This window comes from Apteryx rowi, unplaced genomic scaffold, assembly GCF_003343035.1.
Source record: "Apteryx rowi isolate R43461 unplaced genomic scaffold, aptRow1 scaffold_27, whole genome shotgun sequence".
NCBI lineage: Eukaryota > Metazoa > Chordata > Aves > Apterygiformes > Apterygidae > Apteryx > Apteryx rowi.
In genome coordinates this window covers 1,829,143-1,852,668 of record NW_020449085.1, presented here as the reverse complement: position 1 = coordinate 1,852,668, position 23,526 = coordinate 1,829,143, and the positions used below count along the sequence as shown (strand labels likewise).

Sequence of the window (23,526 nt, the reverse complement as noted above, 5' to 3'; positions counted from 1 at the left end):
CCCTATGGAGGCTCCTACCGCTTCGTCTTCCCTGCTGTGGGCATTCGGGCAGACCTGCTGATGCGGGCTACAAGTGCAACGCATCAAGCTCCGGAGAGTGAGAGCAGGGCTGATGTGTTGGACTGCTCTGCCATTCTCCTGCCTGCTAAATGTTGCCCCAGCTTGAGTGATTACTGGCAGCAGGACGTGCAGCTCGCTACCTCTTTCCTTCTAGCTCTTTCCTTCCTAGCTCTGCAGCCCCTGGCCAGCAGCAGCAGATGGGGAAAAGCAGCTTCAGAGCCGGGCCTTTGACCCTGATCAGCTAATGGGGGTGAGGGAAGGGAGGAGAAGAGCCGGTGCTCCAATCAGTCACTTGAGTGAAGCGGTACCTGTTCTGATTAGCTAGCAATTTTTCTGATCATTTGGAGGAAAGGTTGCCAGGATGTGTTTCCTCCTCCCTGGGGGAGATGTGAGCCATAGGGCACCACCCCAAATTTTCCTATACTGTTTTGGGAGGGGGGAGGAACTATTCTGTGGAGAAGCCTTTCAAGTATAAGGGGATGGGAGAGTGTAGTTCACACTGATTGAAGTGGAAAGACCAGGCTAAAAAGGACAGAGTATATTCCATTCCAGACAAGGCAGCTCCTCAGGGTAGGGGCTGTGTATCAGCACCCCACACAGTGGCTTCTGGCTCCCGTCACTTGTTTTCAGATGTTCCAGAGCTTACCATGTCTGACAGCTAACAACCAGCTCTGTACCTCCGGGCTGGCAGTTCAGTGCCCTGCGGACTGCTTTGGGGGGCTGGGGAGGTGGGAAGGTTGCACCGATGAGCCAGCTTAATTGACAGCTGGCACAGAGAATCTGTGCTGATGGATGGGAGGCAGATGCCAATTCCAGATGCCAGCACTGGTGTCAGAGACGTGCCGGGAGAAAGGGGGACTCTGGGGTAGACTCTGAGAAAGGGGTGAGCTGGGCTAGTGGTGGAGGAACAAGACTGGGACATAGTGATGTGAGGGGGGTTAGTGCATAACTGTGTTTAAAGCTTGGGAAATGTGGCAGGCCAGGTGGCTGGCTGGGAGGCTTGACTGCGAGGGCTGCAGAGTGCTCCAAGTCCTTGGTCGGAGCCCTCCTGGGAGCAGGACAGCAAGCTGTGCATTTTTCTGCTTTCTGCTGGAAAGACCTGGAGCCAGGTGCGAAGAGCTAGCTCCCTGCAGTTGGTAATTACAGGAGAGCAATGTCAGCCAGTTCACAGACTGACCAAGGAGAGATCCTCCTGATTCCTGGAGCGATGGCAGCCAGAGGTCGTCTGTGGTCATCAGTTCTAGCAGAGACATCCCTTCATCTTGGGTACATGGGTGTATGTGTGTGTACAGGGCTGACAACTTTGCAAAGCCCAGCTGGCTTGCTGGAGGGTGACAGGACATACTGGCCAGACACTTGTCTTTGTGGCTGGCGCTGGCTGTCCATGCCTGTCACTGCTGGTCTTCTGTTTCCATCTTCTCTGGTGATAAGGATTTGCCAGGTCACCTTGAAAGTGCTGGACTGAAGCGAAGATCTGTTGGGTTGTGTAGATGCAGGTGCAAATAGCACCTGCTCATACAAGCCTCCTGCACCCACATCATCTCTGATTTCAAATGCCCCAGATTGTGTCTTCCTGCATTTCCCATAGCAAGGTAATGCTGCTAAAGAAGCCTTGTGGTCAGTATTTTGCCTTGGTGTTCAATTTAGAGTTGTCCCCCTTTTAGTTGCATCCCAGTACTTTCCACTTCATGCCCCTTCACACCATCCTTAACAATCCTTAACCCTTTCCTCCTCACCTCCCATTTGACATCCGGTAGATCTGAAGAAGAGCCCATTGCCTAAAGCTTGTCCATTCATCTCATCGATGAGATGGGATCCCTAATGAAATCCTGACATTCAGATCATTTCTTGTCTCTGTGGTAGGGAGAGTTCCAAAGTTCAGACTCTAATATCAATCATTTACTAAAAAATTTGGACACAAATCTAATCTTTCCAGAGTCTGAGGTGCCTCAGCTTTTAGGGAGATCCAAACTATTAACTGAGATAGCAGACATCTGTTGTTGACTCCCTTCATTTTCAGCCTTCCCACTGGGTTCTGGATTCCTGTGATTATTTTGTTTACTGCTCTTTGGAGCGTCTGCACCCATCTGCATGCTCCAGAGAAAATTCTCTTGAGGAAGTCACCAGTTTGTAGGTGGTCACGAAGAGGAACTGCAGTGTAATTCCCGTGTGTCACTAGCTGCCCACCATGTGCGCAATATCCTGAAGTGCGATGGTGTTGTGAACCCAAGCTATCCTTGTGAATTTAGTGTAAGGAGGCTAGGCCACCCTTCGCGTAAGGTTTCAGCTGTATCTGACAGAACTGAGAAATTAGAGCCTTATGGTTTTGAATTCGCGCTAAGCGCAAAACTAATGGAGCAAGCTAATATCTGGGTTTTCCCATTCAGGCTTTGAAACCTGAAGAGGTTCAAGTCTTGTCTTTTTGGAGCTTCCAATTCCCCTGGGATGACCGAAGTCTGAGAAGGGGCCAAGACTTTGTCCAAACTTGGGTTTCAAAATGGCACTTTCCTCCCAGCATTTCATGCCCAGAACTCCTTGAATGCAATTTAACTCCCTGTTTACTTTGTGGAGGGGAAAGCACTGTAAACACACAGAAAGGAACTAACAGTATTATTTAAAACAGAGAATCATTTAGTCCTAGTGCTGAAGTTTCCTGAAACGAGTACCTTTTAGCTTGCCTAGGAAGAATGTGCCTACTGCCCTGCTGCTTCTCCTTGCCTGATCCCGTATGTTGCAGCCGCTCCTGGTATCTCCATCCTCTGCCTCTGTCCATTTTTCTGTCCTGATTCATGTTTCCTGCTCTGCCAAAGCTTTACAGGGTCAGGGATGCAGCTTTATTTCTAATCACCACTGACACAGTAATTCTGCCTTAGGTTAGAAGTGCTCATGAAAAAGACACTGGTTACAGTAAACGCAGACCATTGAAGCCCTGCTCTGGTCGCTTCCCTGTCCCCTCTTACAGCATAGCTCTCTCGTGCAGAAACCGAGTCCTGTGTTGCAGTTTTACCACTCTATCAGTGCTCTTTTAGGGGGGAGAAAATGCAATGCAATGTAAGCCTTTCCGGATTCCTGCTGTCAGTTCAGCACGAGGCTGAGTCACTCCTTGAGTGCCAGCTTGTCCGGCGGCTGCCCTGTGTCCATGCAAGCTGCGTTCAGACACAGGCTACACGTTAGCCGTGCCTCTCCCGAGAGTGAAGGCCTGAGTATTTTCAGCCCTTTTGCACAGCTCCCATTCATACAACCTCAACAGATCAAGCATGAGTGAGGCTGAAGCCCATCCAGGAGCAGATACCCTGAGCCAGCCCTCCTAAATACAGTGTTGATACTTTGAACTGGCGCCTACAGCTACAGCCACCGCTGGGGATGGAAAAATGTGTGTCACAGGGCTCCACATATTAATGCTTGCTTGGAGTCCATTCTCACCTTGCAGTTTAGATATAGCCTATATGTACATAGTCTGTAGCATCTGTAGACATTGCCGGTGTAGACGTAGCTCTTGTAAAACTGAATCGGTGGCAGAGGTAAAGCAGATTGTGCCCTGGACTTAATTTCTCTGAATAAATATTCAGAGGTATTGATGGGGAAGGCTCTGCTGCAGCAGCACGCAGGGAGCTGCTAGGGAATTGTAAAGAATGATCAATGCTGTCATTTTTATGTACTTCATTTCCCCTGGTAATTTTTCAGTGCTGCCACCATCACTTCTTCTGCCCATTTCTTCTTACATTGATGGGGGTGAATTTTCCCACTGCTGCACTGGGGGCTTTCACAGCAATGAGGTGTCATTAAATCAGACAAGGCAGGACAAGCTGAAGAAAGATCCAGACTATGAAGGGCAAGGGAGGAGAGGTCGAATGAGTAGGTTATGAAGCGAATTCCCCAAGGACTCAATTTCTTTTAAAACTGAACAAGAAACCATACCGGAGTAAGGAGGAGAGTATGAGCACTAAAGCAGCTCCATTTCTGTTTCACAGTATAGCTTCCTTATAGAGGCTTCTTCTATATAGCTTCTTCCCGTCTGATTCTCTGCTAGAGATGATAAAAAAGTAGAACTGGGGTTGGGGGAGCACAGGGTGGAGAACAGCATTAAAAATTGTATAAATCACCATCATAGGATAACTGGTGATAAAAATATCCCAACTCAGCTACTTCAGCATTGTAGGAGTAAAGGGAATTCAGCAAATCCTGATGGGAACGATTGAGGACAACCTGGAAAAAATCAAAAGTTTGAAATTCTTTCCTTTAAGGGGATGAGCTTAAAGAAAAAAGCTCGTAAGGTAATAAGTGGGCTAGAAAAAGAAGATGAGGGCTATATATTCTTCCTGCCTTATACAATGAGGATATGGAGCAGTCAAAGAAATTGAAAAGGCAGCAAATTCCAAATGAATTTCAGGAAATACTCGTTCTGCCAGCATGTATACAGACACTGGAGCTTCTTCCACAGATAGCAAAATTCAAGGGCAATTTGGGTGTTTATGTGAGTTATGAGAATACCCAGAGTTACAAGGTAGGCAAGTGCTTTGGAAGGTTAAAAAACACTCCCGCTTCCAAGACTAAATCAATCTCTCACTATTATGCATTCAGGTGAAGTCTTCCGAGGAGGTGGGATATCATCTCTCTGCCTGATGTGAGGTTTCCTATGCCTTGTTCTAAACTATCTGATTTTGGTTGCTGCCAAAGAGAGCTTCCCGGAGCAACTGGGATCCACATCTGATGTGATCTGACCTTGTTCTCTTCAAGTGGTTTCGACGGAAGTTAGTGGAGCTCTTCTTCGTGTACACTGGTGCAAAGGAAGTGAGTCTCACAGGCTGGGCGAGGAGCGAGTTAGGAGAGGATGGTGGGTCACGTTCCTATCAGGACTAGCAGGAAAGTTTGAATGGATGTAGCAGCAAAGCCATACCAGAAGGAAAACAGCAAAAACTGCGCCAAAGAAAAGAGCTGGTTTTCAGTGCTTCTATCGTGTAGTGTGCCTTTTGGAGGGAAATATCAATAAAATGCCTTCTGGTCATGTGATACAACAGCAAGAAAAACTTCCATTAGGATTTTAACATTTATGGGAGGGTCTTGCAGTGCCACGGGGGTATCTGGGTCATCCAGCACTGACGGATGAGGACCTGGTATCTAACACCTGTTCCTTTTCAGGGTAAAAGCGTGGGGAGCAAGGGCAAAAAACCCACCTGTGAACGGGTGTGGCCTTTTAAAAGTGTTTGCTGGTATCTTTTTCCCTTTGGTCAGTCGGCTGATGTAGGTTCACTGCAAAGCAAGGGTGTAAGGCTTCGAGGGTCATGTCTAGGACGGAAACGCCCTGTAACGTGAGCACGAAGAGGGCGTTATCAGCTCGATGACCTGCCTCTGGACCTCCACCTCTGAGGCACAGCTGGAGGCAGGGGGGCAGCAGCAGTTTTTTAGAACACCCTGGTATTTTGCTTAAATCTACCACATCCCTATCAAACCATTATTATTATTATTATTATTATTATTATTATTATTATTATATCCCTAAAAGACCTGTGCAAATCTCTGTCTGCTCCCTGGCTACCGCTCTGGGTATTTTCGCCTCGATAACCTGCCATCAGGCAGCATTTCCTGCTGGAATTCTAATTAAAATGGCAGCCTTGAGGGACTGTGTTCCTGCCCAGCATATATTAACGGCGGTTTAGGAACATTTTAGGTAGCATTTAAATACTGCTTTTAAACATCTTTGTTCCGATTTAGTTCATTTTTCTATAATCTTTCATGGCATCTGTATTCAACCACAGCAGGAATTAAGCTGTCATGTTTTCAGAAATACAACCTAGTGCTTACTGGTTAAAGAGAAATGAAGCTCCACTTCCCCCCTCCCCAAATCCTTGAATGCAACCAAAAAGGAGCCCAGCCGCTTGCCCCTGCCATTCCCTCGCCTCCCTGGGCAGCGCGGGCTGCGTGCGCGCGCGGGTGATGGCCGTCGTTCCTCCGACAGCTCCTCGTCCTCCAGCTTCTCTGTGTCTCCTCTGCCTCGTGCTGTGAAGGTTACCTGAAGGTACAGGTTTGCTGAGGTTTATGTTACCCAAGGAGTTATTTTCAAGGAGTTGTTCTTTTAAGAGATGTCTTCTCTGAGATGCAGGTTGCAGGACTGAAAAGATTGTCTTACTGTGGTTACTCGAAAAGAGCAGGACGGCGTTTGCATCTCCTGCCGCTTGGCTTGGGCGGGTGCCGTGCGCGCCGTATACTGTAGGGAAATAAATTTCCGTCAGTACATGCGACTAAATGTTTTGGTACTCTGCTGGCAAACTCGGTCCCCAAAAGTCAATTCAGATCCTTGTTGGACATATTCAGACCAGGCTATGTCAAAGCAGTCTGCATCCAAAAAAAATGCAACGCCGGAACAAGGCAGTTTAAGTTTGTACTGCTGGGGAGCAAACACCAGCCTAGCCAGCACCTGAAAACCCCTGCTCTGCATTTGTACGGCGCTGCAGTTCAAACATGTTTTCACCGCCGTGTCAAGCACACCTTCCTTTCCATCTGCCGTTTCTGCAAGTTTACTAGCAAGAAGAAAAAGAGAAGGGGCCCAAAGCAGATCCCTGGAGACTTGGCAGGCAACTGCTGAGCCCATCCGAAAAGCAGGCCGCTGTGCTGAGTAGCCTCGGTCGCAGTTAAAATACAGCGCCGCGGAGTTTGGAGCCGTGGGAGCTTTTGTTATCTTCGCTCACACTCTGCCTCGCGGCACGCGAAACTACTCGAGCCTCCGGGCCCGGCGGGCTGCTTCCTTTCATGGATGTCGCAGCCACTAACGGCATAAAAAAGCCCAGGGTGGAAGTCGTGTTTGGTTGCCGAGGTTGTAATCGAATTAAACCGGAGGATTGAGTTAGGTGGAAAGACTCCATCTCCCCTAAGAGCGGCAGCTGTCCTGGCAGGCGGAGCAGGGCGCTACGCAGCGAGGGATGGTGCTTTCGTACAGAAATATCGCCAAGCGTAATGCAATACCAGCCGCAACGGGCCGATGCGGCAGGTTGGAGTTCACATCCTCCGCCCTGTTTAAAAACAGGAGGAAAGCACTCGCCATCATTCTGGTTGACAGAAAGCCGGGTCCTTGAAACAAAAGCTAGCTGCAGAGCTGAGAAGAGATCAGTGTGAAAATCTGTGTAGCTGCAATTCGTTTAAAGAGCCGGCAGGACTGGTTTGGCTGCTGCCCTGGTCTCTGCGCGGTGCGGCTGGAGGGTGGTCCCTGGAGAGGTCTAACTGTGGCGCCAGGGGCCCGAGTTCGGTGGGGAACGAGCCTGTGACCCTTGTGCTTCCAGCTGCTCGAGCCCATGCTGAGAGGAGCCGGGTGCCTCAGCCGGGCGTGCGGCTTGATCCGCTTATGCCGAGAGCGGCGTTGAGAAGACAAACCGGTGCATGTTCCCTTCGCTTCTGCAAATGCCTTGTTTCTGCTCATCTCTCCGTGAGCTATCTCTAGACGTTTGAATAGCACTTAATAAAGGCTTAATGTGCCCGTGCTTTACTCTTAACTGAAATGCAAGGTGCATTACAGAAATACAAACTGATCCAGAATATCCTCTATGAGTTCTTTAATTCTTCAGCAAGCTTGCGCTTACTGGACAGGACCTGGCGAGTGTATATTGTATCCAACTTGCTAACCATATGAATCCATGAGTACGTTAAGTGACGTTCTTGGATTGTCTTAAATCTGTTCTGAATCTCAGCCTGGAAAATTGAAGTGTGACTGGAAGAAATATGAAGACAAAGGTTGCTGCTAATTCGTTTAGTGACAACTTTCTCCAGGCCGTGAGCTGTGGCTGCTTTACCATCTGATCTGAATTTTAAGAAGCCAGTTTTCTTCATTTGAAGGTTCTCTTCTGTTGATCTGATTTTCTTTTTCCCATGTCCTGGTTGTGTATCTCTGCCCAGAAATACAGTTGATAGTCAACAGTTCTCTGGGTCGGACTCTTTCATGTGTGTAAATGGCGAAGAGGAAGCCCTGTGGCAGACCAGAGGCTCCTTTCGCCCAGCAGCCTGTTCGTAATAGTGGTCACCTGCTTCAGAGGGAGCATGCGATGAATTCCAACAACAGCTGTACAATAATCTGCCCACAGGTAGATTTATTCCTCCGTTTCATTGGTTAAAAGTTTTTTTAAGTCCTGAAAAGAAAGAATATGAACCAATTCTTTTAAGTTATTATTCAGCCATTTATTTATGCATGCATGTATTTAGTATCCGGCCAAGTTCTTGGCCTGAAGGGCTCCTGTGGCAATGTATTATACAGAGGAAACTGCACATGTGTGGAAAAAGGAGCATTTCCTCTTATCACCTGACACTTCAGTTTCATTAAAAGTCCTCTTGTCTTTGCATGAGAGAGAGGGTCGCTACGAGCACCTAACCTACCGCATTACAGTGACCTCTTCCGAGATACCTCTGTCACATCTGCTTGTCACCATTTCCTTCTTGGACCAAACTGTCCCAGAATTTGTTCTGTAATTATTGATTTTTAACTCCTGCCTCTTAATCAGGGATCCACAAACTAAGCTGACACTTGACCGAAGGGAAACAGCTTCAAGACAGTATGTGACATGGCTCTGCTTTGGGAGCTGCTATCGCTGCTGGGAGGAAAGATCTGGGATCCCCTGCCTCTGAACACCTATTTCTACAAGTTTTTAACTTCCTGGCTGGAAACAGACCTCGTTTTCCAAGGGAAGGGGTGTCACTGACCTAGGTGATAGCATAACGTGTTCGTTATTGCCGTTATTATGTTGTCCCGTTACTTGCCCATGCTCACCATTTTAATTGGCTTTGTGCCTGATAGCTCGTTGCACTCGAGGGGTGTCTTCCCACTTAGCTGAACGTCTTTTTGATCAGATCACTAATGAGGTCCTTCTGACATAGTCTGCAGCCTGAGCTCACCTACATCATCTGAGTCATCCATCGATTACCTCATCCTGCTGCTCAGCTGCCTTTTCCAGTGACGAACACCCTCAGCGAATGCCGGTCCGGTGCAGAGCTATGTGGAGGCTGCTCTTCCGGGCGCAGGGTCCGACCGCTCAGCGCTCCTTCTCCATGTGCCTGGCCGGGACGGACTTCACCTCTTACCCCACGGTAGCCAGCTTTTCCTAACATGAATCGAGTCCCATTTGCAAACCAATTATGTTTCTTGACCCCTTCTCTGGTCTTTATGCTTCCTTCCCCTCAGCCTTCCCAAATATTTCTTTCCCTGGGCGTACCTGTGTGTCGATCGAGCTAAACAGCCCTTTTGCCTGATGACTGTGGTCATTCTTGAACTTCCAAAAAAGCCTGTGACCTATTTCCAGGAGTGATTCATTGCTGGCTTCTTGGAAGCATTAAGATTCCAAAGATGCAGATAAGAGCCATGAGATATTACAAAAACGCCTCGGCAGGTTAGTTACCCAGTTGGCACTGAGAGCTGGACCCCTAACCTACTTCCAGCCCTGGGGGCTTGGAGGTTTCTTCTTTTCAATAGCGTTTAACTGTATCGAGAGGAACGTGGGTACTGTTGAAAACTTGAGCTGTAAAAGCATGCGAGAGCATAAGCCCCACTGGAAAGCAAGGGGGCCCACGCTGCAGGGTCGTGTGGGCTCCGGGAGAAGCGCTGGCACCAGGCCTGGCGCTGCTGCTGTTAGCCCCGTTCCCGGGAGAGGAAACCTGCCGTCGTCCCTCTGCGCTGGAAGCCCCGGCCGTCTCCTTCCTCTCTTAACTAGCATCCAGGGAGCTTACAGCCAAGTTCAGAGGAGGCCGAATCCGACCCCGAGTGTTTAACCGAGACGTTTAAAGAAAACCATGCAGGAAAGTCAGTTGTTTGAGTTGCGCTGGAAAATATTTTTAAAAGTCTCTGTCATGTTGCCGTGGTGACAAAAGTTCTTAAAACGATGAGGATTAAAGTCGAGGCTGGGAACGGTTGCATGGGGAGGGAAGGGGGGCTGTTGTCACGACAACCTGAACTCTGGGAGTGCAAGAGGCAAAAACACATGGTGGTGGCACGATCTTTGGGGGGTTATATATATCTATAAACACCTGCCATTTATGCCAGCTTTCTGCGTGCTAATTAGTCCTGCTATTTCACCTTTCCCTGCTGTAAATATTTTCCAGTAGACACAAGTCTCTGGGGGAGAAGGCAAGAAAATGCTATTTTAAATTTTTGCTTGGGTTTTCTGCTCTTCTTTGTCTGTGGCCCCTCAGCTCATGACTGGAGAAGAGCTTCCATTAGGCAGAAGCAAGCTGCCTGGGAAGAGTTAAACCACGTCAGGAGGAGGCAGGGGTCTTGCAGGCTTGCATCGGGCTGCCCTGAGATCTCTTCTCCCTGCCTTGCGCTGGACATCCACACTCCTATTTCTGATGGTGCTGATGTGGCCGTTTCTGAATTTGTAGGGTACCTCCGTGGGCTCTAGTTAGTAGCCCCGATAAATGGGCAATGGTTAGAGCAGGAGATCGAAGCTGGCACCACTAAATTTGGTTCAAAACTTTGCTCTCAGCTTCCTGCGCAACCTTTGGCAAGTGGCTTTTCCCTTTTACATGCCTCATTTTGCCCATCTGTAATAACGGAGATAGGACGTGCACTGGAGATATTGAAGCATACCAGATTAATGTCAGCTGAGCCCCTTGGGACCTTCAGATGAAATCTGCCACGGCAGCACAAAGGATTATTATTTAAAGTGTAAAATCTACTTGGATATCTCTCTTAACACCTGGCACTCCGTGCGCGTCCCTCAAACTCCGCTGTTCCAGACAGCCCTGAGACAGGCACACTCCCGAATCTCTGCCCCCGTGAGCRTTCAACCTAATGAATCACGGACCCAATTCTCCTCTCGCACTGACTCAAGGCAGCATCAGCAGCTCCGCTGACATTGATTGWGTCATTTGGTGCAAAGCAAGCATAAAAAGAGAAGCAACCCCAACCTCTTGCCTTCATCTAAAACTTGATCTTCYGGCTATAGTTTTCCTTCCTGGCACAACAGAAAAACAGCAAAACCAAATCCCAGACCATCTCAGACTGTCAAGCGCTTTCGTGAATCTGCACGCTGCTTGCTGATGTATTTGTGCACCGCAGAAGATTTCCCTTCTCCAGTCCATCTGCTCTGTGCTGGCGGCTGCTTTCGGCGTTTTCCCGATACGATCTGGATCAGGAGGCTCCCTGCCTCCCATGCCGATGTGCTGGTGTGCCAAACACAGTGCGATTCGYGCAGCCCAAAGCTGTCTGCCCCAAAGCAGATTTCCTTCAGAGGGGAATTCCACCTTCCAGTACCCTGGGAAGTTGCACATAAGCCCAGTTGTATCCCTTTGCATAATTTTCCTCCTTGACTAAGGCCCTTTTCAGCAGTCCAGGCTGGCGACAGCTGCCTCAGGATTTCCAAGTTCATATCTTTGTATGTTTTAATGGCAAGAACAGCATTTTGTCCCGTCTTTCCAAAAAAACCAAAATGCGTGGCCTGATGAGTTACTCGGGACAGCAAACCTTTTGGAGTAAAATTAGTTTATGTTTTGGCACAGCTAAACAGTGACATCACTGGAAGAAAAAATAGCAAATAGGGGAGAGAGAGGGAAGCAGAAGTAAAGGGGTTGCTGCTGCATTGCTCATCGGCAGCATCGGGAGAGGGAAAACAGCCACAGAGAGCTTCGGCGTTGCTGCGCTGAAACGCTGTGTTTGCCGGTGGTGTGGGTTTACCCAGCCCGCTGAGTTTCTCGGGAGCTGCCCTTTCTCCCTTGACTTTCATTTCCGGGGTGTCCCTCCAGTGTCTGAATCGCTCGGGGCGGTCGGCTCTGTGCGTGGCTTATGTATGCTCACGGCTTGCGTGCTTCGGTGCTCCACTGCGAGTAACGCTGCCTATGCCTGGCGAGGATTTTTGCCTCCCGGGGGAAGCCCTCCTGTGAGCTTTGCATGTTGGTTGTCTCTCCCCTCCCTTCACCCTTCCAGGACATATTTGCTCATCAAGGATCCCCAAACCTTCCATGTCACATGGGTTGTGTCAGTCAAGATTTTGGCGGAGCATGTGCGAGGTGACGTTTAGCGTCCTGGCACAGGAGTTGCCACTGCCGGGTGGTCGTGATCCCTAAATGAGGAAAACGTTGCTTGCCCAGTGAGCTGCCTTCAGTTTACGTGTTGGCTTGAAGGAGTAACAGCTTAGACTGTGGTCTAGTCAGTTCTCATAAACTGAGCAGGATGCGGCCCAGGCAGCGATTAGGTGGGTGATATGTACACTGTGCATATCATACCGTTGATGATGCAGGGACTTAGTACAGACACCCTACGCTAGTCTATCTAACAATATTTTAGGCTCAGAAAAGCTCTTCACAAAAAACACCCACCTCCAGTATGTCGAGAGACTTAAAACTTAGATGTGAAAAGACAGCTAATGCCTCTAAGAGGAAAACATATCTTTACCACTGTTGTTTACAAAAGTCAAGTAAGGGAAGGAAAAGTGAAAGACATCCCAACTTTCTTCCGCATAGTCAACAAATACTGTTCTTAAATGTAAGTAAATACGCGTTCCCTCACAGCAGACCCATTTTATCTCTGACCCCTAAACCCTCAGAAGAGCGTAAGGTACAGTGTTGATTCTGAGTTTTGTGTTTCCTCCTAAGGTCTTTGTTTTTTTTAAACCATGAATTACCAGTAGATGCTTTGTTTTCTATTAAGCTGGAGTAGTTTAACACCCACTTGATTATCCACAGGGGGATTTAGCGCTGTTGTGTATTAACCATGGTGTGGATACAGGCACCAGGACTGGCTTGGGAGCAGCAGGCTGTCTTAGTTTGGACGCGGTGCTACAGAAATCCTGCTATATTGCTCCTAGAGCTAGTGAAGGGCAACAAGCAGTTTCGCTGCTTTCCTGTGGTGCAGAATCTGTTCATAAACCCTGTGGACGCAAGTCGGTGCTGCACAGAGCCAGCATTCAGCCGAGCGACGGTGCATGCTGTTAGCTCTGTCTAGCGGGGTGTTTAGCTCTGGCTCAGCCACGCCGGCTCCGAACAGAATCATTACTGTGCCTCTGCATCGTGATTCCCAGACCCTTTGGGAGACCTGTTTGTTCCACATACGGCACTCGTGTTCATGCAGAGCCTGCAGGGGTCTGAGATTCGCCCCAGCTACCAGGGCCTGAAGCGCTGGGGGGCAGAGTGCAGAGACAGAGGCTTTGCCACTGCTCGCCGGGGCCTGGCAGGGCTGGTGCCGGCTGTCTGGAGCGAGCTGCCTCCTGCATGGGGCTGCTCAGCCACGACTGCACCCTCCCCTGTTGGCAGTATCTCCATCTCTCAGGGGAGTCCAGCCTCCACGGCCCTAGGCAGAGACATGTACTAATGCAACGCTGCTCTCAAGGGTCTGAGAAGTTCTGTTGACCTGTTGGTTTGGATAGCCACACTGAGCTAGGTACCCACAGAAAACAAAATGTTTAATTAAACATGCAACCTTGTTTTGAGTCAAAGCCCTCATTTCACTGCCAGAGCCAGATCCCCCCTTCTCTTAAGATGTCCTTAATTTCTTCCAGCGCAAGTGGTCAGGAGAGAGGGATCCTGCTGCAGTACAGAGCCAGTTGAGGAGCACTGTACAGAGTTTGTTGGTTCATACCATTAGGATCCCAATAGTTAGCCTGTCCAGTATATGTGGGATTCCAAAGTAGAGCCCTTGTACAACTAGAGACTACTTTGTTGAGGGAAATTTTGGTTCTCCCGCTTTTCCCCATGCTGACCTTTCCGAAAGCACTGCAAGGTGCCCTTTGGCTGGAAGCACAGAACTGACTTTGTAACAGGGGTTCCCAAGCCACCGCTTGTTTTGGACAGTCAAGAAATGGGGACATTAGGTCTATCAGAGAATGCCCTTGCAAACGGATACTCTGAGCTTGAACCTGTGCTTCCTCCTTCTCCTCCTCCTCACTCCCTTTTTTCAAATCGCAGGCAGCTGAAAGACTGCAAGCACAAGCAGTTCCAGGGGCAGAAGGAGGTGTGATGCTCTGGGACCCAGCCTGGGTTGTGTTGCAACAGGACAAGAAAGCCCCGAGTGTTAATGATGAAAACCAGAGAAGTACCAATTACCGCTCACATTCCCCTGCTCGCGGACCAGCTATTCTAGCGTGTGTCCTCCCCATCTCTCTCTGACGAGCTAAGGGCTGTTTTAGGATACTGCAGCACTAGCTTCAACACTCTCCAGCAAGCGACTGGAGTTTTTTATTCCCTGCAACACAGGGACCATTTACAGGAGCTTCTTCTCAGGGAAAGGTGTTCATTCACACCCCTTTGCAGTTATTTCTGTGTGCCGCGGGGTGAGTGTTTCTTTTTTTTCTCTTCCATTCGAATGCAAATGTATTCTGAGGAGTGGGCATGAACTGCTAGCTCCTCAGACTGACATTTGAAATTGGATTTGTCTCACCTGCCGTTCAGACATCTGCAGTTGGAGTTCATTGTCTAGGCTCACTTCACGGTCAGCACTGAGAAACGGGAATTCCTGAGACAAAGTGCACCCCCTTCTCAGTCAAACAAATGCCACAGACTAGATGCCTCCCTCTGGAGRTGTGTTTCCATCCATTGCCTCTAGTGATAGTCTAGATATTAACTTGGAGTCTGAATGTCCAGAGGAGGTGAGCTGAATCCATCCTTGCTGTCCGTAGGGCAGATATAGCCACTACCGGTATGGGAAGTTTGTGTTGGCCCCGCGGCAAGCCTCCCCTAGGCAGGTCTGGGCGTTAGAGGGCAATTCCAAATGTCCACTCGGCTCTTGGCCTCTCTGAGCTCTGTGATGGGAACATCTGTGTGCTACAAGAGCAGGTGCATCCTTCTCCCCTTCATGCTTCAACACTGGGTCCTACATTTACGGGTGGCAGCACTCCCYCCTTGCAGGCTGGGGTGGCCCAGCAGTGGAAAAAGGCCTGTGACCCCAGACATGCACACTTCACGCAGAGCTGCCATTTCTCAGCTGCCAGCAAGTGCGTGAGCTGCCAGCACATGAGAGGAGGCAGCGGGGCCTAATGGCAGAAGCAAACACACTCCATCATGCCTCTGTTTTGGAGATGGACCACCACGTAAAGGCTTTGTGCTCTAGCCTTACTGGAATAGATCCCAGTCATCACAGAAGCAGCTCCATATCCATTTACCTTTCTCCCCAAACCAGCCATTCCCTCACTCTCTAAATTAAAAGAAGGAAGGCACTTCCTAAATCTGGTGGTGTTTCTCCCTCTCCCTGGCTGGAGTTCCCCAGGTTACGGGAGGGCCAGAACTCTTTGAAAACCACAGGTAGGTAGGAGAGGAAAAGTCATTAGTACAGTAAAACCCTGGCAATGCAAGAGATCCGCTCACTGATCCTCTTGCAAACTGCTGCTCTGGCTTCATTAAAAGCATCGCCCATGGCTGTCACTGGAGTAGGCTGCATTCACTTTGGGTTATTTAAATGAGAATGATCATTTCTGCAATGGAAAAAAAAAAGGATGAAACCAGTAGGAATTATTCCTATGAATTATGTGCTCAGCTCTCATCCTGACCTATTGAGTCAGCAATGAGAGTCGGATTTCCTAGAACAGCCTTTCATGCTGGATTTTGGATATTTTTTTCTTTTCAGCCCAGAAATATTGTTAGAATGGCCTTTGTCACACCAAGTGACACTGTGGACTCCAGCTGCACCGTGGACGCAGAGGAAATAACAGGGTTTAGACGCAGTTATCCAAATCATTCATCTTTCTGTTTCCCGGCCTTCCTCTATGGCTCCCGCCCAGCGGGGTTTGAGCATGTCGCGTCTCTTAATACATAAGCTCGAGGCATCCTGATTAGGCAGGGAAGTGTTAATATCTGGTGTGGAAATGAGCATCCAGACTGAACAGCCAGCTCCGCGAACAGAACGGTGAGCCAATTTAGGGAGCTAGCTGACAAAACGTGATTCCTTTCTTTTACAGAATTAGTCTTCTGCTTTTTTAGCTGCTTGAACTGACTTACCCTGGGGCCGAAGGAGGGCCGTCACTGGTACAGGTGAAGATGGCAGGTAGCTACTGCCGTGGGAGGGAGCAGGACCGCCCCAATCAGAGCACCACGCAGCTACATGGACATGGCCGTAYGGCTACGTAGCACGCCTGTGTCCATATCACCTGTGTTAGGTGCTCGGCTGACGCCCCATAGGGAAGTTGTGTTTATGGGTTTATTTTACTTCGGAAGAACTGGGAGTAAATCCTGCTGCATCCATAAGGGAGCTGTGCGTTTGGACAGGGCTCCCTGTGTGCCCTGCACGGTGTCCTCCCTCAGAGGTCAGTTTTGCAAAAGCGCTTGGAATTGCCCTGTAACGAGAGGTGGGCTGGCAGGTCGGAAACCAGGTGGCAAGGGCAATGCCGCGGGGCTGGAGAGCAGGGCAGGCCAGGGGTACGGAGCAGAGCCGGGGGGAGCCTGGAGGGGGAGAGCAGGAGAGGCCGTGGGGCCTGGCGAAGGGGCAATGGCAGCGCTGCTGGGGCTGAGAGGGCAGCAGGGGCCGTAGGGTGGGATAAACAAGCACTGGCAGAGCTGTGCGGGGAGATTCAAGCTGACGTAGCCCCATCAGGACAGAGCTGACTGGAAGACGCCCTGGAAGGGAGCATCAGGGCCTGTAGGTCAGGATGGAAATGCAGGAATAGCTGGGACGTGCTGCTGGCACGTGCAGCCTCATCTGTTCGGGGTAATACTCTTTTCCCTTCACAAGTCCCATCTGCACGGATTCACAGTAGTCCTATTTGCCCCTCATATTCCTCTGCTTTTCAGTTCCTTCCTTGAAATCCAACTAGGACRTTGTGTCAACAGACCGTGGGCTGAGCTGCAAAACAGCCAGGCTCTATGTACCTTGAAACCATGGGGAGGCCCCTGACAAGGCGCAGTGGAGGCAGCTGACAGCAGTGAGTCTATCCGCTTCGTTCACACACAGCTGTCCAAATATTTCACTCTTCCTCCAGCAGCGACAGCAACACTGTGTGTGGGGAGCAGTGATCAACGCTTCTCCAGGCGAGGCCCTGGGGCAGGACGGGCTGGCAGGGTTGGGGCATGGCTGTCAGGTCTCCATCCATCATGGCTCTGCCACAGATTGCCCTGACAACATGGCGGCATGTGGGAGAGGATGCCAGATGTGGTGGGGGCTCTGTTTGCAGGGTGATGTTGGAGTGAGAGGAACTCCCTCATGGGGGGAGCACAGGCTGTCTCCCTGCTGCGCCCCAGCAGGCGAGTTTCACGGGAGAGGCTGTTCTTACCTGTAGCAGCATCCATTTAACCATCCGATTCTGCTGTTCAGAGGAGAACGTGACATATCAAGGGGAGCTGCACTGAGCTCACCACTGTGCTGATCCCAGCGTGGCCCAACAGCATTATCTGGTGGTTGTGAAGCTTGGGCCACAGCGACAATTTGGCAGGACCCTCAAGGCTGCATCCATATCCCTACGATGCAATAGGTTCCCTTAGCTGGAAGGCTGCACCCTGTGAGGACTATGGGTGCTGTCCTTCCTTCATTCAAACCATTGCCTGGTGGCAAGCTGAAGCTTGCTGTCTTCCAGATCTGTGGGAATGGGCTAAGAGACCAGAAGGTGGGCTCTGCGCTGAGTTACACTGGGCTGGCGGCACTCGCCTCAACCAGTCTCCCCATCTCATTGTGGCCTTCTACAAGGCAGGGAAAACCATTCCTGGACGGATACGTAGCTTAGGATAGCAGTCACTAGCATGCCAAGCGTGTCTAGCTATTACCGCAAAGCTGGGCATAAAAGGGCCAAGGAGCCCCGATGTCTGCACAGCACGCCGTCCCGAGGAATAAAATACAGTTGCCACCAAGTAATCCGAGACTGCGTACACCGCTTTGATGACAGGGAAGCTGGATTGCTCAGCATGTCCTGCTTAGGACTAGTTCTATGGACAATAGGGTCATGGGCTTCTTTTGCATTAGAGAAGTGGCTGTGGAGATGTGGTTGCAGCTCCCCATTTCCAGGTTTCTGGGCCTCCTTGCTAAAAGCTACTGTATTGTGCCAACACAAGGCTGTTGCCTAGTTCTGCCATGTTTCTCTTTTCCTTGCATACCTTAATATAAGACTGGAAGAGATTTAGCAGCTAGTAGAAGAAATAGTTGCGTCAGATCCTCCCCCCAAATCTCTGCTGAGTTTGAGGCCATGCTTTCTTGCACTTGAGACTTGCAGAGCCTGCTTCCGACATCCAGTACAAAGCTAGCTTCTACCATGAGTCAGGGTGTAGCATATACTGAGCGAGAGCAGAAATCAAAGAGGGGCACTGCAGCTAGAATGATGTAATGGTGAAGTTTATTTGTGAGGAGTGGCTGAGCAACCAGCTTGTATTGTCAAATGAGCTATGGAGCTTTAAATGTAAATTAAAATGCAAAATCAAAGGGCAGGAGGGGTGAATGATTGTGATTTTGTATTTTGTTTTTTTAATCTATTCTTCAGCTAGTTCTGCTTGCATGCAGTGACTGACCTGAGCTGAGCTGACTCAGCCTGTCCTGTTACTTTAGCAAGGCTCTTGACCCTGATACTGCGTCTAATTACGTTGGGTTGATTGTTTGGGGAACTGCTGTTTAATCTACTCCCTGTTGGCCCCTGCAGATCTTCCACATGACCTACGATCTGGCCAGCGCGGTGGTGCGGATCGTGAACCTGATTGGGATGATGCTGCTGCTGTGCCACTGGGATGGCTGCCTCCAGTTCCTCGTGCCCATGCTGCAGGACTTCCCCGACGATTGCTGGGTGTCCCTCAACCGCATGGTGGTGAGTGCCTGCCCTGCTTGCTCCCTCGCTGCCCTAAGCCCAGGCCTCCAGGCCCCCGCCACAGCATCAACCCTCCTTTCAGCGCCAACCTCCCAGCACCAACGTGGCATCCCCCCGCTGCCCAGCTTCCCATTTCCCCCTTCCTGCTTTGAGGGCCTTCCTGCACTATCCAGCAGTCCCTCCGAAGGCCACGACACTGTGGCCACGGAGGGTCCTTGAGGGAGTCCCACTCGGGGCTGGGAAGCCCAGCGAGCCTGCTGCGGGCTGCCTGCAGCAGAAGGCAGGAGCCAGGCTCCCCCTCCTGGCAGGAGAGAGCAGAGAGCAAGGTTTGAGACGGCTGGGAGCTGGGTGTACTGAGCCGCAGCGAGCGGAGGGGGCCCTAGAGCCGTACTTGGGTCTCATCCACAGAATCCTAATTCCCATTACTGCTCCTAAGGAAACTGCTCATCCTCCTGCTCCACATCCGCTCGAAAGGTGGCTGTGATCACGCTGCCCACTTTTCCCTGGGGTGCTGCACAAGACCCCCTGGGACACTGAAGGGGGCTGCGGCAGGCTGCCAGGCCCCATTCCAGCCTCCCGCGGTGGCAGCAGTAGCCAGGCTTCCCAGTAACAGCCCAAGCCGGGCTGCTCRCTGCGCTGTTTGCTCTGAGCGAGATTCATACCATATGGTAAATGCGCAGCGAGTTCATGGTACCCTTCAACCATCTCACTGACAATTCAGGAGCTTTTATTCAAAGGGACAATGTCCAGTTGATTAAGCAGAAAAAACTGACAAACCTTACAAAAATTGCCTCTTATTGCAGCTCTTAACCTCCAGATTCCCCCAATCAGTTTCTTCTTAAAAAAAAGGCAGGCACTTGGGCAGAACAGAACAAATGTAAAGTATAAAAAAACCTGCCAACTTCACATGCCTCCCACATGCGGAGCTGCGGGCACATGCCTGAGATGAGTGAGCATCCACGAGATAGTCGTCTGCTTGGGGCTTATTTATTTATTTCTTCCCACCGCAATAATCATTCACTTCCTGCAGTTGAAAGGTGCCAGACTGACAGTTATGGAGACTGGAGCCCTTTATTTATCTGCAGCAGAGGCACAATCCATGCAGCAGCTGCCTAATCTTCCCCCATGCTGCCTTTTTATTATTTACATGGCAGGAACAATGAGAGATCTGGGCCCCGTTGTGCTTGTGTTATTCCGGTTCGAAAGGCCAGGCAGCTCCTTGTCCTGGAGAGCTCGGAGGTGTAGCCACAAATCATCCCCATCAGATGAAGTGACTTGGTCATGGTGCTCTTGCAGGACAGTTTCAGAGCTGCAAATTTGAACTGTGTTTCCTTACTCCTAACATCCATTTACTAGATTTTGCTTCCTTCTCTTTCCCGCTTCGGTGGTTCAGTCTTCCTGCAGGGGGACTGMTCCTTAGTCAAATGGCCATTGAAGATGTGTTTATTTGCATTTAAAGCTTGGGAGAGAACCCCAGACCAAAGGCCTACCCACCTCATTTTCTAACTGCTTAAACTGTAAGCCAGAGCTTCAGCTGCCCCTAGCCTGGGCCCCAAACTWATCAGTCCCTTTGGGACAGCTCAACAGGTTAAGTCTCAGGTCTGGGTGCACTGTAAATGGGAGGCTGGCTGAATGGGCTGCTGGCAGTTGCCCCTTCTCTCCTACTGTCCTCGTTTCCCCAGAGGAAGGGGACTTCTGAGTTCAGCTGTCAGTTGCCAAACTCAGCTCTCCTCCTCCCGCTGTCTACGAGGCAGGTGCCAGATATTAGGCCAGATAGCTCTCAGCTCCCGGTCAGCTGATCCTGGACCTTGCCTATGCTGCAGGAGGAGATCCAGAGGAGAGGAGAGGACTCTTCAGTCTTTGAGAAGCAGACACTCCTATCTACCTCTGGTCATTACAGTAGTGGGTCAATGCACTTGCAGGGCCAAAGCTTACACTAAATTTAAAATGCAAATGTGGCCTCTGGCTAATTTCCAGGTCAGTGCCAAAGTTGTCGACAATGTTAATCAGTGCCCTGGGTGTTCATCTGCAAAGAACTGGATGGAGGCTGCCATTTGATGGCAACAGCTTCCATTTGCTTTTTCCACCCAACCCTGGGGGAAGAGGTAAAACCTAGAGTTGTGCTTCTTTAGACTTGGTTGTCAGAGTTAGAAATGTGAGAAGCACACTCTGCTCAAAGGCCAGCAGATGAGAGCTCCAACACAAGCAACCAGGTCTGCCAGTAACTGATGCACAGAAAACCTTCATGTTACACAAGGCAATAAGTAGCAAAGACAGACACACATGGTGAGAGGAAGAATAACCCAGTGGTTGGAGCACTGACTGAAAACAGGACACCCGATTTCAATTCCCAACTCTGTTACAGATGTCCTGTGTGATCCCAGGCAAGTCAGATGGGAAGCTCAGAGAGTTGTTCTCCCTTCCCAGGTGCTTCCGAGGATAAGCAAATACCGCAGTGATCAGTATCTAAAACAGAATGAGTCTGAGGCACCTTGGGTAATACTGAATAGGCTGCACAAGTGGGTGGCACAAACTAATGCCAATTGGCTCTTGGACACTTTACACACAGAGGCTGTAAAGCCAAACAAAACCACTTGCATGGTGCAGTGGAGAGAAGAGCTACAAACATATCGAGATCAGAGCCTGATGAGGAAGGAAGTAAATCTGTATGGTCTAGAAAAAGAGTAAGTTGGGCCAGACCATGATCACAGTCCATAAATTACCTTCAAGGTAATAACTGTGTAATGAAGGAAAATGATTAGCTGCAGTCTTGAAAGATGCCAGAAGACTGGACAGAGGGAGAAGAGATTTAGTCTAGGCACCGTTCTTAGCAGCAAGAGCGAGGAGAGATGGGGAAGGATGCATCCCACTGGCAGGAGGACCCTGCAGACTCTCCAGAAGAGGCAAGATAGAAAATTTCTATCTAGAGCAGAGCTTTACTAGGCAAGGACTCACACTGCGGTACTTGTCTTCTCAGCCTGGAGAGCCTGTGAAGCTGGAAATTAAACTTTCCATGTGTGATTTTTTTTGCTGCTTCTCCTCTGCAGCAAAATCACCTTCACTTTTTCCATTTAATAAAAGTGAAAAAAAAATGATGATCTTAGTGTCTCTCTCAGACATGGAGTCTCAGGAAACTTAGATGAAGAACTGGAGGGACGATAAAAGCCTCAGCTCTAGTCTAAGTGGCTTCAACTCCAGAAGCTTTACAGGAATGCAGCAGCYCCAAAATAGCCTATATTTAGAGCATTTAACATGGAGAATAATTAGTGATTCTAGAGTAAGATAGTTTCTTCTCACAATAAGATTCTGTCCTCTGATCTCTTGAGGTTTCCAGATGTATCATTTGGAGTCTGTGGACCAGTGTGGAAGGTGAATGGCATGTTTAGTGCAAATATTTACTTATATTCAGTAATAAAGTAATAGGAGAGGTCACTGAGTCAGGAAATGACAAGAAACCAGTGGCCTGGATTGTTCTCAGACATGGTGCCAAGATCTTGATGGTTGTTTGCAGAATGGCTCTGTTGGAGAGCCATGATGGACAGGGTTGGGAGGTGAAAGGCCAGGACAGCATCCATCTTCGACAGAGTCCACAGGCTGGATATTGGGACATTCTGTACTGACCTCATCACAGATTTGAGGAGATAAATACACTTGGTGCAGGACCACCCCTATTACACATAGGRGCTAAAAAGCTGGGATGGAACCACTGGGGAAGAAAGAGGAATCTTTCAAAGCWGCTACTTTCAAGGGGAGCTGGAAGGCAGGTGCCGAATGCTTTGGCRGCTTTAGGGAAATTTATGAAATGACTTTCCTTGAGTATACTGCTGCTGCTCTTCCAGAATTTCCCACCTGGAAAGTATAGCAACCTGAAGTGGCTACTTGGCAGTTCCTGAAACCAGCTATGCCTCTGACCCAGCAGGGAGAGAAGATTTATCACCTCCCATCTGCTTCTTAAAGGCTTGATCCTCTTCCAAGGTATCTGTGAAGGGTCTGGTGTTGCCAAAATCATATCAGGGGCTCGATGAACCCCTGGGTCCAATTCATCTTGGCAGTTTCTCAGTGCTCCATGTTTCATCTTTAGCAGTTGTAGAAGGATTCTCTGTAGGACTTCTTTTTGAACTGGCTCTGAAATGGCAGGGAAGGATGTTTCCAGTATTAATTTCTCAGCCCTAATCTCAGGAGCTTCAGCATTAGAATCCCCACAGGGCACTTTATTAAAAAGGAAAACACTGTCGAGACAGCTGCAGAGAAGCCTGTGTGTGGGCAGCAGCATCTCCCCAAGACCCTTGCCTGGCAGTTCCTCATCAGAGAAATCTGAGCTCTGCTGAGACCTGAAAGCTTTTGGAAACATGTGGCTCACTCCCTTGGGTATTGTGCCGAACTGACAAACCCTGCAGGGAAGGCAAATATCCCCACGTTAAATGCAGCAACCTTGCATAGGAAATACTAATCATCTTCCCTTCCACCAAAAGAATGAGACTAGCTGCCTGACAGAACGGAAGAAGAGAAGCTGATGCAGCCTGTGTTATGGCAGAAGACAGAGCAATGCTATATGGATCTCCTGTTTGACCCCTAACTTCCCCCAAGCCAGCAGATCCCTCATACCCTCACTCAGGAGGCTTCTGAAGCCACGTTGTAGGGTATCATGTTTTATAAAATGTCATGGAGCAAGAGCAGGGCTGCTCCATGAGGGARTATGAGCCAGGAACCAAGGGTGACCCCAGCATAGGCAATGCCCTCACCAAATAGGGCACAGTCCAACAGCATCTAAACAGGTGGGCAGAGCAGG

General features: G+C 49.6%; 1 protein-coding gene across 2 annotated transcripts in view; it reads left to right on the top strand.

Moving 5' to 3' along the window:
* The window catches only part of HCN4 (hyperpolarization activated cyclic nucleotide gated potassium channel 4), a 112,100-nt gene that overhangs the window by 44,508 nt on the left and 44,066 nt on the right, over nucleotides 1–23,526 (top strand). For both annotated transcript variants that reach the window (XM_026068384.1, XM_026068383.1), the window contains exon 3: nucleotides 18,576–18,737. In XM_026068384.1, the coding sequence (XP_025924169.1) occupies nucleotides 18,576–18,737 (162 nt within the window). The remainder of the gene's footprint in view (nucleotides 1–18,575; nucleotides 18,738–23,526) is intronic.